This window comes from Chondrus crispus, genomic scaffold (genome assembly GCF_000350225.1).
Source record: "Chondrus crispus Stackhouse genomic scaffold, scaffold_157, whole genome shotgun sequence".
NCBI classification, from domain to species: domain Eukaryota; phylum Rhodophyta; class Florideophyceae; order Gigartinales; family Gigartinaceae; genus Chondrus; species Chondrus crispus.
In genome coordinates this window covers 148,109-165,332 of record NW_005179028.1, presented here as the reverse complement: position 1 = coordinate 165,332, position 17,224 = coordinate 148,109, and the positions used below count along the sequence as shown (strand labels likewise).

The window sequence follows — 17,224 nt, the reverse complement described above, 5'->3', positions numbered from 1 at the left end:
CCATGACGTGTCACCCTCCAGTAGCGGGCGCTTCATCTTCTATTTGCAAAGCAGCAGCCTCTGCGATAGGTGCATCCGGGGCATCATTCTGTTCTTGGGAATTTACATAAACCTCTTTGTTAACCGATGAACCAGTCATGCCGTCGGCCTCAGAGTCAGGCTCCTCTTTCTCAAGCCGCGGCGGCTTGAGGTCATCACCGCGATCCCCGCTGTTTGCCTCATCTTCCACACCACGGCCGTCATCCTCCTCTTCGTCATCCTCCTCGCTCGAAGTCATGTCAGGAAAGGGATTGTACTCCCTCTCCTTCCTCTCCCTTACCTCTCTCTCACACGTCTCAATGTACTCATTCTGCACGCTAACAACTTCCTTTCCATTCTTACAATCCGCGTAGGCATCCAAAAGCTCCTTATTAAGAGTGAAAAAACCGTCGCCCCACACGAACTTGGCCATAACATTTCTTGCCTCCTCCCCGAACCCTGCTATATGAAGGGCGGCAGCGAGGGCCTCCGCGCACGACAAGCGCAACGGTTTCCCATAATTGACCGGATTAGCGGCGATGAGAAATGGGAGGAGGCGATCAGCGCCCGAGCGGAGGCGATCAAAAGGTACCTCATCCAGGCGTGCCCACGAGCAGTCGACGACGCCGAGGCCCGCAGAAGCTATCATCGGGGCGTCCTCGCGTGAGATGGCGTTAGCGCCTTGGGGGGAGAGAACAACGCCGGGGATGGAGGTCGTCGGTCGGACGGAGCGAACAATTCCGTGGCGCGAAAGCTTGCGGCCCGTGCAGCGACGGGCGTCGCAATGGTTGAAATCCCACATGGAGAGGGGGGGACCATTGTAGCCTGACGAGCCAGAGGGCGAGTCGTCGGGGACGTGATGGCGATTGGAAGACGTGCGGCCGCCATGGCGGCGGTGGTTTGTGCGGCCCATGAGAGTCTTGCTTTATCTTGATGGAGAGATCTTGGTGATGCTACGGCGAGGAATGCCGCGGGGCGGGGGGAGGAATTAAAGTACGTTCGGTATGCCTCTGGCGTTAGTTGTGTTACTGTACAGTAGTCAAGAGAAAATGTGCGGTTGAATCCAAAAAGCGTCATTGCTGTGGGAAAAAGCATCGCTGCATGGGCTTCGTTATTTTTCCTACGCCCCCTCGTCTATACGTCTTTACCCATGGCGTTCCTTGCGCCACCATGCCCATCTCCCCTCTCATGGATACGGCATTCCTCTTCGCGCTAGCTCGTCAACTGAGCGCCGCGCGTGAGCGCCTCTCCCTTCGCACGGCCGGCAATCTTCCGTCGATAACCGACTTCGTTTTTGCCCTCCGCCACTACATCGCCCGATGCGACCGCACCCGTCTTGAAACCCGCTCCCCCGCTCCCACACATTCTCCTGGCTCTCCACGCTTACCATCAATCGCCTCACTGGCCTACTATGTCGCTCTCGCTCATGCCGCATACGCATCCGCGGAGGACGACCTCACCGCTTACCTCGCCGTCGTTGGTGTCGCTCCCTCGCTCTTGACCGTCAGAGAGAGTGGCAAATGGGCGCCCGGATACTTTGTCGCCCGCGATATGAGGTATGATAGAGTTGCCGTTGTTGTGCGTGGGTCTAAGGAGCTAGCGGATATGGTCACCAATTTGTCGGCTGAGGTAGAGCCGTTTTTGGGCGGGTATGGTCATCAAGGCGTCGTACGCTCGGCCTACAACTTATACGAACACCTTAGGCCAACACTTACCGAGTTGCTAGATCGCTTTGAACCGCAGGGTGGCCTTGTCATTGTAGGCCATTCGTTAGGCGGTGCTGTAGCCTCCGCTTTAACGATGCTGTTGAGAGATGTCACGCATGATAGAGAGTTTGACCATTTGAGTGTGTCGGAGAGGACAAGAGCGTCGTTTTGCTCTACCAAATGCTACTCGTTTGCGCCGCCGCCGTTTTTGAGCGAGGAACTTGCTCAGCGAACTAGGCGGAGCATCATTACCTTAGTGAGCGGTTTGGACGTCGTCCCGCGCCTTTCCGCAGCGTCGCTGGATCGCTTCCTCGTTGCTGTTTCGCAGTACAACTGGGGACGTGATGTCAGCGAATCTATAGGTCGCACAGTGGAGAATGTCGCCACGGCCTTTCTGGATCCGAGCAATGCAAGCGCAATCGCGGACACAGTGGTGCAGCATGGCGTATCTGGTATGTCGCTGGCGACGGGCGCCATCTCAGCCACGGCCCGCGCAACGCTGGAGCGTCCGGAGCGGGAGCAGCAATCGCCGCTGTGGAACATGGCCTTAAACGCCACCATGTTCGTGTCGTCGCTGGTAAGCAGCTCGCTGGCGGATGGGCAGAGTCGATCGTTAGTTAATGAGAGACGACGCCCGGACTATGCTTTTGCGAGGCAGTTTGGCATGTCAGTGGAGGATATTGATCGAGTTTTGGTCCAGGATGCGCCGCGAGAGGTTTTCTTGGCGGGGAGAGTGTGCCACTTGGATAGGCGGGTGAGGGAACCGGCTACAAGCGGGATGGACCTTTCAGAGCTGCCGCCTGCTGTTCTCGTGTGGAAGGATTGCGCGCATTTCAGGGATATCGAAGCGTCGTCGTGGATGGTACATGACCATAGTATATCATCTATTCTTGCTGCATTGGAAGCGATGCAGCCTTAGCGAATGTTTTTATTTTCGAGTTGGAGCAACTGACATAGCGAATACTGGACACAGCAAACAAGCTATGTTTTATCACTGCATTTGTACACCACCCATACGTCAGAAGATGCAAGCCTGATGGTTGACGCCAGTCGGCTTGAAAAACTATGATAATTGCGGACGCCATCGTTTTGAGGCACCTCTAGTAGTTTTCTATCGATGTGGACAATGGCAGCAATACCAACCGTGGCACGCGTGACATGGCTCACGAACCATGTTCCATCTGAAACAAGACCCACCCGGAACTCAGTACCGTGTCAGAAGTCTAGCCTTTCACCAGTTGAAGTCTTACATTTCCCCGTGGCTTCGCAGGTGAAGTCACACCGAATAACCTCTACGACCTGATGCCGAATTCAACAACTGGGGCAAACATTGAGAGTGTACCTCGAGAAGTCCGCTCCTCATGTGAGGGCTGTGAACAGCCCTTAGCTGTACCCCATTCCTCAAGAGATATGCGCACATCAATGCGACAGTTTGCCACTCCAGCGTGGATAATGACACCTTATACTGTACCCTGGGTAATATGCGTGTACCCTTCGAGGTACTGTTGCTTTGCCCTTCCATCAATATTGAAATGCGACTACTTTACATTTTTAACATTAAGTGAAGAACTTGTTATGGGGAGCAATCCTTAACTTCTCCTGCAACGCATGCTGGACAATGCCATTCAATACGCTTTTCACATCCAGTGTTGCATAAATAACCTTAGACAACGGTTGGTATGGATCCGTCAAGTCGAGTAAGCCTCCATCGTTATTCCCACGCGGTTCTGCCCAGTTACAAGTGTTGACATAGCCCGACCAGAACCGACCTAGTTGCCGATTTTGGTTTTTTTCATTTGATCGAGCAGTGGTCCGAAGGCCATGTCATCATCATTCACACGAGTGGGTTTTGTGCCCTTCTGAACTTTGTAGTCTTTCATTTGCCTTGCTTGTCCCTCAGCCTGCATCACGGGTACAGATTGATTTCCTTGTGGAACAGGCTGGTAAGCCCCCATCATACCCATGCGCTGCATCCCATTCATGGGCGCCATGCCTCCCATACCATTTGCTGTGCTCTGCTGCTGCATCTGATACATGGCCATCTGCTGATTCGCCATCTGTTGGTTGGCCATTGTCTGATATGCAGCCATGGACTGGTACGCCATCATCTGTTGTTGTTGCTGTTGCATCGCAACAGAATTGTACAAATGTTGCTGCGCTTGCCGTGCTTGTGCGTGAGGGTTCTGTGGCTGTTGCTGTCCGTACATTGCAACTTGCATATTTGTGCCATCTACACCAAAGCCGCTTCGCTGTTGCTGCCCACCACCGTGTGTTGTAGCAGCCATAATCCCTTTCACATTTGCGACTCTATCATCCACTGTATGCTCAAGGGTTGCCGGCTGGTACATTCCAGGAACGTTTCCCTGAGCTCCGTACACTTGAAGAGCCATTGCAGGTTGTGCCGCCGTTGCCATGTTGCCATGTCCATTAGCGGTAACACCAGTTTCGATCCCTAACAGGTCGGCCAAAGGATCGAAGGGCTTCGGCGTGGGAGCCGGCTTCGGTGCGGTTGGTAGCACATCCGTGTCATCTTCCTCCTCTTCCGACGAAGATTCCTCAGTGCTCGCCTCAGACTCAGACGACGAAGACGAGACCGGAGGTGGTGCGCGGGGCCGCGGTGGCGGCAACTGTTCAGGTTCTTCCTCGGAATAGTACACGGGCTCTGGCTCATAGTAGTCCTCCGGCACTGGTTCAGGTTCCGGTTCCGGTTCTGGCTCATCATACTCTTCTTGGTCTGAGTACTGAGGATCTTCAGGAACCTGAGGTCCCCTGTCTATGTACTCCTGCATCGAGTCCATCAGTTCTAACGAAATAGCGCCTAATTCAGGAATCTGCCATCTCAACGGAAGCGATCTAGCGTTTTCAAAAAATGGTTGTGCATTCGAGACCATGGCTACGAAACGCTTGTAAACATCTAACGCAATCACTGCTTTCGGGATATCAAGCTCAAAATAGAGATCAAGCAGGCGTATTAACCCTTCTGACAGCGTAATCCAGAAAATGGTCATGTCGCGCAGAATCATAGTGAAAGCAGGGTTGGCGACTGGTGAGTGACGGGTCTGGCCTTGGAGCTGCAGGCCAAGCAAAGCGTCAACGGTGTCCATTACTACTGGTAAAGCCGCTAAAAGGTCCTCGATGCTGGCATTTCGATAGAGGCCGGTAAGAGCAGTATCGTCTTCTTTGGATTTGCCGGGTGGAAAGTTGATTGCGGCCTTCATTGTGAGCCACTGTTCAATATAAGCGCCGTAGGTCCTGATAAAACCAGAATGCGCAAAGCCTTCTGAACTGCCATCAGCAAAAAAGTCCATCTTAAACATGGAGCGATAAGTAACGGCCACATACTCAACAAACTTTTCGTTTCCATCCCGAAAGATGTGATGGAAAATGGTGAGGGCTTTGATGACGACCACCCAATTGCTCAACATCAGTCGCTTTCGCAAGTGGTAGAAGATCCCCCCTACTGGGCTCTCGCGGTTTGAGATGCTACCGCCAAAGCGCAAACCCTCCATGATGACACGCACGTGTTTGCCTTTTGGCGGGACAAGGTGATGACTGGTGGCCTTGACACAAACGATCTTCCAGTTATCTTGCTTGGCGGCAGCCATAGTGCTCTTCAAGGTGTCTTTCAGTTTTCCTTGCATGTTTCCCTTCTGGCGCGACGACATGTAAAACTGATTGGAAGCGTCCATCCCTCCGACGTCCGAGTACTGAGAGGTAGAGCCCCCCGGCCTTGACGAAGCGTAGGCATTAGTGAGGTAAGGGTTCTCCACTCTGCCGCTGGTCGATGGCGCAGACAGAGGAAGTGAGGAAGAGCGAGAGGGTGCAGGGGGTGTGACTTCGGGAGTCGCGTTGGTAAATGATGACGTGCGAGGCCCTGGTTTGTCCTGTATTGAAGGGGCGGATGGGCGGGGTGGTGGAGCATTCATGCCCGCGGCAAACGAGTCGTAGGCGGAGCGGGATGAAGTGGAGCGGATCGGAGCCCCGGCGGGGCGGCCGGAGCGGTAGTCCTCGTAGGACATGGTAGTGACGGTGTCTCACGCGAAAGAGGAGGATGAGCTGCTCGCGGATGTTAGGTGAATGCGGGGGGGTGGGGGAGCGGAGTGGGGGAAGAGGCCGGGGATAGGTGGCCACACAGGGGAAGAAAAGGGAAGGGAACGGCTGAGATTGAGTATGCTAAGAAGTAAGGGAGAATGGAGGAGAGAAAAACTAGGGTTACATAGAACGTTTCGGGACGGGGTGAAGCGTCTGGAGAAAACGGGAGGCACTGAAACCCGGCAAAAAGGGCGCCTGTGGAAGACGTCTTCGACCAGATGGCACACTCTTTCGTGTCTGTGCCGTGTCCCATGTCCCATCCACCTCCTACTTCACTGTAATACGGCATGCATTAATTTCTTTCAGGGTGTTGTAATTAATTTGAGAAACACGCTGTCAGCCAGCTTTTCAATCAACGCTTGTTGCGGCCACAATGATCCCTTCCTCCTCCACCGTCACGGCATCCAGACCTCCGTTACGTCTTCTAACCGACCTGCGGTGCTAGCCGTTTCTACTAGTGTAGCCGCAGTCGCGATCCGCGTGCGGTCTCCCAGCTACTCACCATGGCGATGGTTTCTGACGAGCGAGCGCTCGCCAAAATGAAGGACGAGGATCTCATCCTTTCCCCGTTTGATGGCATCGAGAAGGGAGCTGTTCTTCAGGAATGCCGTATTTTCAACGATCTCCAATTGAATACACGCCGCTGCGAGCAAGTCCTAATCCGTCTTTTGTACCTCGTTGGACAAGGTGACCATCTCTCCTCAGAGGAAGCCACCAACGTCTTTTTCTCCGTCACGAAGCTCTTCCAAGCAAACGAGCCCTCCCTCCGCCGTCTCGTTTATCTCGCCATAAAGGAGCTCGCCCATACAGCAGAGGAAGTCATTATCGTCACTAATTGTCTTACTAAGGATATCAATTCGGATGTCGACATGTATCGCGCCAACGCGACTCGCGTCCTTTGCAAAATCACAGACGCCCAGATGGTTCAGCAAATCGAGCGTTATCTCAAACAGGAGATCGTCGACCGCAATCCCGTTGTAGCCTCTGCTGCTTTGGTCTCGGGCCAGCAGCTTATCATGCACAATAAGGGCGACGTCGTGCGTCGTTGGGTTAATGAGGTCACACAGGCTTTGGATCACAAATCTCCCATGGTCCAATATCACGCGTTGGCCTTGCTTTATCTTATCAAGCAACATGATCGTCTCGCCGTTTCCAAGCTCGTCCAGTCGATGTGCCGCCAGGGTGTTCGCTCACCCATGGCTACAGTTTTGCTCATTCGCTACGTCGCACGCATCATTGCTGACGAACCCCCATCGCAAGTGCAAGATGCATACGGAGAACCAAGACCATTCTTTGGCTTCTTGGAAGCCTGCCTCAAGCACCGCAGTGACGTTGTCATTTACGAGGCCTCTCGCGCAATTGCAAATCTCCCCAACGTCACACCGACTGAACTGCAACATGCTGTCTCTATCCTGCAACGCTTCCTCGTCCAGCCCAAACCCTCTTTGCGATTTGCTGCAATCAGAACTCTCAACCAGATTGCCTCGACCATGCCATTGGCAGTAACCTCGTGTAACGCCGACATGGAGGTCCTCATTGCGGACCACAACCGCTCAATTGCCACCCTCGCCATCACTACCTTGCTGCGCACCGGATCAGAGAATTCTATTGAGAGACTGCTCAAGCAAATCCAAACATTCTTGTCAGATATTGCAGATGAGTTCAAGGTCAAAGTCGTCAGCGCCATCCACGCCCTTTGTATCAAATACCCTAGCAAGTACTACGCTTTGATGAATTTCCTTGGGAACGCACTTCGTGAAGAAGGTGGGTTCGAATTCAAACGGGCAATTGTCGACGCATACCTTGGACTTATGGACAAGATCCCGGAATCGAAAGAGACCTGTCTGTCACACCTCTGCGAATTTATTGAAGATTGCGAGCACACCCAGCTCTCTACCCGGATCTTACATTTGCTTGGGAAGGAAGGGCCTTCGATGCCAGAACCTGGGAAGTACATTCGCTACATCTATAACAGACTCATATTAGAAAACGCCACAGTCAGAGCTGCTGCAGTCTCGGCCTTATCAAGTTTCGCTGCTGGTAGTGCTTCCGAATCGCTAAGAAAATCCGTTGCGGTGCTACTGCGCCAGTCTTTGATGGACAGTGACGACGAAGTGCGGGATCGTGCGACGTTTTTCTCGAAGTCCCTTGGACTTGAGGCATACCAAAAGCATACCGGAGAATCTCGGAATCCTGAAGAAGTGTCAAAGATGCAGGAAGGGACGAAAAACATGCTGTCCCTTCCGTGCCCCATCGCGAATCTCGAGGCAGAACTCCTGCTCTATGTCGCATCGGGCAATTCTGAGCAGGCCTTTGATATCAGCTCAGTCTCAAAGGCTGCGATGATGTCAACGGCAGGCCATCCGACTTTGGAAACAGGCGACGCGACGAATCGACAATCCGCATTGGGCCGCGCTCAAAGGGGGCGCCCGACACCTCCCGCAGACCTAGCTGCGGAAGTTCTGAAAGTTCCCGATTTTACATCACTTGGAAGGCCATTCAAGTCTTGTCCCCCCAAGGATCTTACCGAAGCCGAAACAGAGTACACTGCCCAAGTCATCGTTCACTTGTACGAAAGTCATGTGATTTTGGAGTTCGTCTGTGTGAACACTCTCAATGACCAATTGCTTGAGAACGTCTTTGTGCAAGTGGATACGTCTGCGGCGTCAGGCTTGGGTGGAATGACGATTGTGCCTGCGGCACGTCTCGCTTACGGTGAGCCAGCCCGGAATTACGTGTCGATCGAACGAACAGATGATGGGGAATACCCGTTGGGTGACCTTGCATGCACGATGAAATTTATCGTGAAAGACGTTGACCCATCAACTGGAGAACCAGATGAGGAAGGATATGAGGATGAGTATGGCCTGGACGACCTGCCACTAACAATCTCTAACTTGATGGCGAAACCAGCCGAATTACCCGGTTCGTTCAAGGCTGCATGGGAGGCACTTGGTCCAGACAATGAAGTGGCTGATAGCTTTTTATTGGAGCAACACGATAACGTCGCATCTGCTGTGAAGGGGATGATGGCATTGTTGGGCATGGCACCATGCGAGGGTACTGAAGTTGCCAACGATCGCGCCAGAGGGCACATCCTGCTGATGACAGGTGTGTTCATGCCCGGTATTCAAGTAATGCTCCACTCCAAATTCACTGTGGCGTCGGATGGTGTGAATCTCGAGATTGTTCTGAGAAGTGAGGACCTATCTATCAGCGAAGTCCTGGCGAATTCAATCACGGGCACAGAATAGAGGTAACGCTCCATGTAATGAAAGATAAAGAATATGGCTTGTCCACAGACACTTCTCGCTTGCTTTTTCACGATGGCCAACTTCACTGGGTAGTGCTTTCACTTAGCGAATGCGCCGAGGATTGTCTGGCGATGGGAGATATCAGATGCGCTGTGCACGCTTTGCAATCCCTTTCAGTATATGCAGCATATGAAGATAACCTTAGCCTCAAACAGCGCTAACTTTAGGTGTACTACTCACGCGGTTTCCATGTTGATGCAGAAGAAACTCTTCACCACTGCAAAAGGGACGGCCTTGCCGAGTTTTACTTCTTCCGCTGGCTCTGTCCCGACATTGGTCGACGATTGCATGAACAGATGTGAGAAGGACATTAACACTAGCGAGGCTACTTCCTATTTTCCGTCTGTATCCAAACTGCACATGGCTGATTGGCTCGAAGACTTTCACAGTACCCTTCGAAGGACATCTACGAAGGATCCTTTACCTCATCGGCGTCTTTCTTCACGGTGACAGCCATCCCTCCCTTTCTTGAAGTCTACTCGGCGGTATTCATGAAAAAAACAGCCATTTTTTGGGGCTCGTGCCACTTTTCCCACACAATCAAGGCGGCAATGTACAGTGCAGTGTGAGTTTCTCGCAACTGCATTCCCCGTCGATCGTGAGGACCACTTAGGCATCGACCTTTCACGCAATTCGGGAGTATTTGAGCATGAATGTACGCATCTTCTCTTCTGCGACACGTCTCGGGCGTTTGATGTCAAAAAATTCGGGGCTCCATGCTTCAATCCGATCAATACAGGTAGCAACGGCTTCATCTTCTCGCAATTTTCAAGCAGTATCGACGCAGGACACCCACACACGAAACCCACACATCTACCTCTCTGGTATTTCTCTTGTGCTCGCATCTTCTGTGGCTGTGGTAGCACATGCAGAGGCAGCCACATCCCCCCCATCGGCGTCCATTTTGGATGATGAGCCGGTCGGTTTGTCAGTGCTGACCAAGACTGAGAATGCAACAGGTGTACAATTCCCGATAACCTTTAATGATGCTGGCACATTGCATGGCACGGGTGTGCGCCTGATGGGCGGTTTAGTTCGCGTGTATGCTCTCGGCTTGTACGCTGATCGCTCCGCGTTACGTGATGCTTTGTCGAACTGGAAGGGCTTTTCGCGAGAAGAAATCCTATCATCGGATGCTCTGTGGGATTCCGTTTGCGATGTGAATTCATCTTTCACGAGGACATTTAGATTTGTCGTAGTTCGTGAGGTCGGTGGAAGGCACATGCGCACTGGATTTGAGCGGGGTTTGGCGCCGCGCGTAGCGAAGGCGGTGAAGAAAGGAAGATGTAAACCGTCTGAGTGTAAGAAAGCTACTAAGAAGTTTGCCGATATGTTTCTCGGAGTTGGTACGATGAAGGTTGGATCGGAGGCTGTGGTAGTATTGGATGGAGACAAGGTCAGTTTAACGATCGACGGGCGTTGGATGGGGGAAGTTAGGAACCCGCAACTTTCATGGGCTATGGCCGACATGTTTCTTGGCGGAAATGCCGTTGCTCCAACATTGAGAGTTTCTGCTGCAGAGACTCTGGAGATGCTCTTGAGGGAATGACATTCATTAGGGCTACAGAACGAAATGGGCTCTTCAAACGTCTGCATATGAGTTGTCGAAAATGCAACCGTCACTCATAGTTGAACGTGATCCATCTAGTGCAAATTGATTGATACGATTGTCATTGTTCAAACCTCGACGACGCACGCGCACGAGCGAGGTTGGTCTTTTAATGTACGCCTAGTTGCGCCTCTTCTTCATCTCACTATCTCATTAGCACCCCGCCCTTCCGCCTGTAGTTTATCAGTATCGCGCACTTTTCTCGAGATCACCCTTCATATGACAGGGTTGGGGGCATGGCATCATTTGAACATCAGGGAAAGCACAGGACACCCCCTGACAGGTTTCATCATCATTTTCAGGCTCCTGTAAAATAGTCTGGGCTATACTAAATCCTGTTCACGGGTGTACTTCCCGTCACATCTTCCTGGGCATACACATTGTACACAAAAATGAACAAATATCTCTGAATGGAAGCCGAGCCTTTGCACAAGATCCCACAGACCTCCAGCCCTCCGGGACAAACTTGTAAGCTCAAGTCAGTCATCAAACAACGGTCAAACAACGGCCAAACAACCAAAGAATGTCCCTGGGTGAACGACCCTAAGTGAACGACCCCAGGTTTCCCGACTAAACAATCAAGCATTTTGTGAAATGGACGAAGAGCGTTCCGCTTCGCTCGTAACATCGCATCAACGTACAGGTCGGCAGTCCGCATTGGCATCTTCTGATGGCACTCTTGACGGCAGTAAGAAGGACATCGCTGACAATAGTTGCCGAGTCTACGTGATCGAAAAACCCCGAAGAGATCAGACCGTGAGGGAACACAGAGCGCTGTTCGTAGAGATAAGTCCGAAGCTACAACAAGGGCGCATCTTTGAAGTCACTGGTAATCGGACCAATATGAAATACGTAGACGAAGATGCCACGCCTCACACCTGCCCCAGATTCATATCCAAGACTTTGGTTGGAACAATACCCACGCAAAGCGTCAAGGCCTTTCGCAAAGTGTGCAAAGCGTGCCCCCTCCGAAAAGCCCAGCTACCATGGAAATGTGCAAGCGGCCTGCTTGTCAAGAATGGGTGTCGAACGCTATAATCGCCCTTTGTGACGCCGGAGTTGTAACCAAGAGTCGTGACTTCTCTCTTGCCCCCGAATCGGTGCAGTTGCAGTACCCGTAAAAGGCCTGCCTGTCCCGATGCCCAAAGCAATCTTGCAGTCACATTCAGCATAAGAAAAGTGCCTCTCAATATCCAACGCCCTTGTCCGTGTAAACTTCGTTCACGAATTGTACCTTTCTCATCGCGTCTCGTAGCAATTGTCAAAGTCGGTTGTAAAAGTCTTTAATAGGGATAACGTTCTAGCCGGATGATAGCCGCAATTTGCTGATGTAGCCGCACTAGTCTGGACACTTTGGGAACACGTCTTCACAGCATCTTCATCGAGTTTGAGGCAGATCCTGTAAGCACATTATGCGGCCAATCCGGTTGAAACTTTCGGACTTTAAAACGTCACGTCCGCACTGCTCCCCGAATACACCAAGCTCGCCGTCCCTCGCCCGGATCCTCTGGCTTCGGGGGGCTACGCGACTTCTTCATCACGCACATCCTTCTCGAACTGCATAGCGCAGAGTACCTGCGTATATCGCCAAAGGATCATGGTTTTGTGAAAACACTAATTTTGGACACTACTTCGAAGTATCGCAAAGGGGTTTTTTGCGAGCGCTCTTCGTCGCCCACTGCACATTGCATAGTACAGCACCCTCAGAAATTCTTTGTTCAAGGGGTGTATGTTCCCCTCCACGGCAGCGGTTGTGGCACTGCCGCCTGCCCTTGGAGGGCCGTGTTATTGGCACGCCGATCAGTCTTTAGATCTCGGCGGGTTAGGCACAAACCTGTAGCGACTGTCCACCGCAGAGACAGCATTTTCTTAGCCACCACTGGCCGGTTTGCAAGGCTGAAACATGATGAAGAAAGTTCCTGTGCAAGGGAATTTGAAGGAGGCACTGCGGCAGCATGCGCCCCACGTTGCCTGTGCGCATCAGGCCTCCTTGTTGAAAGAAGGTTTAGTGTCAAAGGTTGTGCTTGTGCCTGCCCCGGATTTGTCCAAATCCAAATCTGTTATTGTGAAATATGGCTACAATGTTGCGTCGCTAAAAAGAGAAGCAGGTGGTATACGTCTAGTCGCAAAAGAAACCTCTGTCCCTGTTCCGAAGCTACTGCGTACTCACATTGCCCAAGATGACAATGATAGTACTGTCATGTTCGTCGTCATCGAACAGGTTCCAGGTTCGACACTCGGAGAAATTTGGCATACTCTTGGCGTCGCAGGAAAATCAACAGTCATATCAGAGTTAGCAGAATATGTTTGTCAACTTCAATGCATTACGGCCTCGCACATAGCGTCTGGGCAAAACAAAATGCGTTGCAAGCTGTTTTTCCGAACCGTTCGCAGGGCCTTTCGAAACAGAGGAGGAAATGAACCAAGCTATCTTGTATTCGTATAACAATGCACTTCGTGGGTTCTTCTCAACCATGCTGGAAAATATGTTGCAGACAGGGCATCCAATTGTGTTTACTGTACTCACAATGATCTGCACATGGGAAATATCCTTGTCTCACGCGGTCACGTATCTGCAATTATTGATTGGGAGTGTGCAGGGTTTTACCCCAACTACTGGGAGTACGCAAGTATAATGTTTGGATCTCGATACAGCTATGCGGATGACTTTTGTATCTACCTAAAACGATTCTTTGTTCCACACGACTATCAGGCGGAGGTATACGTCCTTATCAATACGTATCTCTACTAAAGTAACGCCTGCGAGAACAACACGAGCGAGTGGAAGAGACATCAATACTGATGACAAGTAAAAGAAGGTACAGCATGAATGTCTGGACGCCCGTCGAGAACTCATCGGTGAAACGCCCAACATTTGCAGCTCTGATAACTCCACATGATATTGCTAGACGGCTTAGAACAAGGAGCTCTTCATCCTGATTTCATGGATAGTGACACTAACACAGAAGTAGCAGTGAAGTTGTCATGTAAGCACGCCCATGAAGTCTGCCCACATGGCGAAATCCTCGTAATATGGCTTCAGAAACTTCTGGACATATACTCCCCAGTCTGAGTCCCAATCGATGTTGCTAGTCGCGTTAATAAAGTCCCAATGTTCTGGATAATAGCCAGATTGTCCTCAATCTAGAATGGTCTGAACGCGACCATCTACTACTAGAACGTGGTTCATTCGTATATTTCCATGAGAGAAAACAACTTTGTGTTGACTGTGGAGGTTTGACAGCTTGTACGATTTAACTGGATCTGAAATTTTGGAACTGTAGGCAAAAGCTTCATTCATCTGTTGCTCGGTCTCAAAGGGACCCCGTTTTTGTTCTGGTATCTTCATAAACTTCGGATGACAACATAGGCCACGGTCCACACTGCCGATATACTTGCCGTGAATCTGGCCAAGCTGCCCGAAAAAGGCATGTAATTGTAATGAAAGTTCTTCCTTTTTGGCCACTTTGAGTGTGTCCCACACTGTGTCAAGAGGATGACCTTGGGCGTGGGCCATGACAATGTATGTCGTATCGCCCTCGACAAGTACGCCACGCAATTTCGGGACTGGAATGGTCGTCACGGAGGCAACAAGGAGCATGCTACGAGTTTCAGATTCGTGCACGCCTGTCCCAAACTTAACGACCACATCACTGCCGACTCTTACCACATGCCGGCTCTTACCACAGTTCTCTTTGGGTTGTTGTAAGCAAGAATGCAGCACGTGCGGACGCCAGGAGCTCCTACAGCATGTAGTGAAATTGCGCGTTGCAGTTCGTCCTCAATTGGTATCTCATCTCCGACGTTCAGCTGCGCTACTGGCAGCATTTTGCAATGGATCGATTGCTCTTGAAGCAACCGAATCGCTTCCTTCCAGACAAGTGGAAACCAGTCTTTCCGCGCACAGAAGAAACGACCCGCCGAGTACATTGCTGCGCAGCAGGGGCACCAATCTGCGATATGTCGCGGCAACCATGACCGCCGCGACGACCATGTACGCGACGATCAAACCGAACACGGCCTCCCTGCCCCACCCGCTCCACACGACGCCGGCGAGCAGGGCGAACACGACCCTGGCGACAGAGCCGCTAGCGGAGAAGACGCCGAGAAAGCCTCCGACGGGGAGGCCGGCGAGCACCTTTGCGAAGAGGGCGAGCACGGCCGTCTGTTCGACGGGGTACGCGACGCTCCATAGGTGGGGCGGGGAGGGTGAACGGAGGAGGATGGCGGGGGGGCTATCGGGGATGCATTTCGCGAGCGGGGGGGGGACGGCGAGTCAGCGGGACAAGAGGTGGATTCGCCGGGGGTGTGGATTTTCCGGGGATTCCCCAGAAAATCCACACCCCCGGCGAATGCCCCAATCCATATCCGATATGGATTGGGGCGGGGCTAAGGCGCGCGGCGGGGGTGCGCCGCAGCGGGCGCGATAGTGCCCGCACTTCCGGCGGCGGATGCGAAAAATGGAGCTTGTTGATTTATTTTGGTTGTCTCGTATTCTCCCCGGTGTCCGACCGTTGGGTACTCAGCTACTCTTTAAGTACCATGTTTCTGTGTGAGTAATACTCAAACACTCTCGGCAATGGTTGCTGATAAAATGCAGTAGCCGACCGGTATGATCGGTTTGATTGCACTTTCGTGCTGTGCATTGTTTTATGACAATGACCGTATTTACTGAAGCACCGCTGTAAGGAAAACCCACCTCAACCAGAAGTTCTGGTCCAGAACATATCCCTCTCGCTTCTCTCCTCCCTCCTTCTTCAATTCCTCCCTCCCTCTTCGCCTCCTCCCTCGCCTCCTCCCTCGCCTCCTCCCTCCCTCTGCCCCTTCAACCACCCCGCCATGACGGACGCCGTCCCGCGCAAGCCGCGCAAGCCGCGCAACACACGCCTCACAGCCTACTACGGCCTCTCAACGCCCGCCGCCACCCCGTCCTCCCCACCAGCCCCGATCCCGTCTGGCCGCGCGCGGAGGCGCTCGCTCACGCCACGCACCTGATGCGATCCCTGTATTTGCCTGCTCTGCTTCATCACAGCGCCCGCCTACGCCGCACCTCCGAGTCTCTCGAGCGCCACCAGCACGTGTCCACGCGCCGCTACAGTACTACGCCCGCCTGTCGTCCGCGTCGGACATCTCCCGCAGGGCGATTGATCACACCGCAGAAGGCCACGTTGACGAGCAGGCAGACGACCCAGGCTGCAACATCCGGACGCAGCGGCGCGGGCGGCGGCGTCTGCGGCACGTCTGACGCCAGGCCCGGGTTTGGGTCTGACTCAGCGTGCGCCGGTCGCGGGGCGCTGCTCGCGAGTCGCGCGGCTGCAGACTTGGCAGTGCGGGGCGCGGGGCGCGGGGCGCGGCGTGGCGGGGGATTGGATGCGGACGCTGGAGGGCGCGACGTGGCGGCAGATGGCGTTGGTAGGATTGTGTGTGGAACGCTCTGCAACTAGAAAAGGTACAGTGCTCCACTCTTCTGTCGGCAGCGGTGGTACGCACGAAAATGTGTCTACTGAGAAACTTCCCCAAAGAGCTGTGCTGTACGAGCCGATATGTCCATGTGCACCTAGACTGAACGACAAGGAACGAAGAGCACTATTCTGCCGACTGGCGAACATGAATGAATCTCAGAAAGGGAGGTTGGCACAACGCACAAATTCTAATTTCGTTTACGAGATCTCTGATTCGTGCGCAGCGTAATGTCAGGTGACCAGATGCCTTTCAAAGCAACTTAAGAAAGGAAGAGAACACCAGCAACTTCCGAGGTGACGAGAGTAGAGCTACTAGCTGTAGTGGTATTCGCCCTCGCAGCCTGAAGTGCCCTTGTTGAACTCTAGACAGCAAGGATTGAATATTGGATACGATCTTTCCAGACCTGATGAAAGGGAGGAGACAGAAGTGTGACAAGAGCAAGGCGAGGTAGCGAACACAGATTGGAGAGTTTCTGGTGTCAGTTGCAGATTTCCCTTGTCGCCCAAAAACATTTCCTGGATAATAGAAAACTTACAATCAATGTCATATTGGCGACTAACCTCTCCAAGCTTGGGAAGGCGAGGCTGCGCCGGAACAGCCGCAACTGCGGCCACAAGACTGGCAAGGAGGCAGATGGCGAGAGAGAACTTCATGGTGCAGAGGCGAAGAATTTGCTGAAGTGAGAAACGATTTGCTGTTGCAGACGATTTGCTGTTGCAGGGAAGAGATGAATGGGGAGGTTTTGTTTTCCTAGGGCAAGGGTTTTATACGCGTTTTGGGAAGTTGCATCCCAGCTACAGCATAGGTACTGCAGTGCTGCACTGCCTCCATATTGCGTGATCTCGGCAGACCTGCGACTTTCCTCGTTCGTACCAAGTTTTTATCACGAGAGGATCAAGTCACAGTTCATCGCCTGATTCCTTGCAATAACAAGCGGCCGTTTGTTTTTGTTTTTCACACAGGCCCACAAACAATACTAATTCTGTCCTCCTGGAGTTGGTACATTTTCTGGAGATTAGTAC

At 52.4% G+C, this 17,224-nt stretch overlaps 9 protein-coding genes; 4 read left to right on the top strand and 5 right to left on the bottom strand.

The window, feature by feature from the left end:
* Positions 1-10: 10 nt before the first annotated feature.
* CHC_T00002807001 (hypothetical protein) lies at positions 11-820 on the bottom strand. Its single transcript, XM_005713974.1, has one exon. The coding sequence runs from the start codon at positions 818-820 to the stop codon at positions 11-13; it is 810 nt and encodes a 269-aa protein (XP_005714031.1).
* Positions 821-2,602: 1,782 nt separating this feature from the next.
* On the bottom strand, positions 2,603-5,650 carry CHC_T00008646001 (Phosphatidylinositol-binding clathrin assembly protein). XM_005713973.1 is given in 2 exon segments: positions 2,603-3,493; positions 3,494-5,650. 1 exon segment carries the CDS (start codon positions 5,648-5,650, stop codon positions 3,494-3,496), a length of 2,157 nt encoding a protein of 718 aa, XP_005714030.1. The 3' UTR covers positions 2,603-3,493.
* A 675-nt stretch (positions 5,651-6,325) lies between these two features.
* CHC_T00009109001 (Coatomer subunit gamma) lies at positions 6,326-9,135 on the top strand. XM_005713972.1 is given in 2 exon segments: positions 6,326-9,070; positions 9,071-9,135. 1 exon segment carries the CDS (start codon positions 6,326-6,328, stop codon positions 9,068-9,070), a length of 2,745 nt encoding a protein of 914 aa, XP_005714029.1. The 3' UTR covers positions 9,071-9,135.
* A 644-nt stretch (positions 9,136-9,779) lies between these two features.
* On the top strand, positions 9,780-10,679 carry CHC_T00008856001 (Chalcone-flavanone somerase). The gene has a single exon (XM_005713971.1). It carries the CDS (start codon positions 9,780-9,782, stop codon positions 10,677-10,679), a length of 900 nt encoding a protein of 299 aa, XP_005714028.1.
* Positions 10,680-13,391: 2,712 nt separating this feature from the next.
* On the bottom strand, positions 13,392-14,256 carry CHC_T00002806001 (hypothetical protein). XM_005713970.1 is given in 2 exon segments: positions 13,392-13,878; positions 13,879-14,256. 1 exon segment carries the CDS (start codon positions 14,254-14,256, stop codon positions 13,879-13,881), a length of 378 nt encoding a protein of 125 aa, XP_005714027.1. The 3' UTR covers positions 13,392-13,878.
* Positions 14,257-14,260: 4 nt separating this feature from the next.
* Positions 14,261-15,169, top strand: CHC_T00002805001 (hypothetical protein). Its single transcript, XM_005713969.1, has one exon. The coding sequence runs from the start codon at positions 14,261-14,263 to the stop codon at positions 15,167-15,169; it is 909 nt and encodes a 302-aa protein (XP_005714026.1).
* Positions 15,170-16,009: 840 nt separating this feature from the next.
* Positions 16,010-16,348, bottom strand: CHC_T00002804001 (hypothetical protein). Its single transcript, XM_005713968.1, has one exon. It carries the CDS (start codon positions 16,346-16,348, stop codon positions 16,010-16,012), a length of 339 nt encoding a protein of 112 aa, XP_005714025.1.
* Positions 16,349-16,350: 2 nt separating this feature from the next.
* On the top strand, positions 16,351-16,440 carry CHC_T00002803001 (hypothetical protein). The gene has a single exon (XM_005713967.1). It carries the CDS (start codon positions 16,351-16,353, stop codon positions 16,438-16,440), a length of 90 nt encoding a protein of 29 aa, XP_005714024.1.
* Positions 16,441-16,513: 73 nt separating this feature from the next.
* CHC_T00002802001 (hypothetical protein) lies at positions 16,514-17,063 on the bottom strand. XM_005713966.1 is given in 3 exon segments: positions 16,514-16,605; positions 16,738-16,855; positions 16,856-17,063. The coding sequence occupies 2 exon segments, from the start codon at positions 16,853-16,855 to the stop codon at positions 16,514-16,516; spliced, it is 210 nt and encodes a 69-aa protein (XP_005714023.1). The 5' UTR covers positions 16,856-17,063.
* Positions 17,064-17,224: the final 161 nt, after the last annotated feature.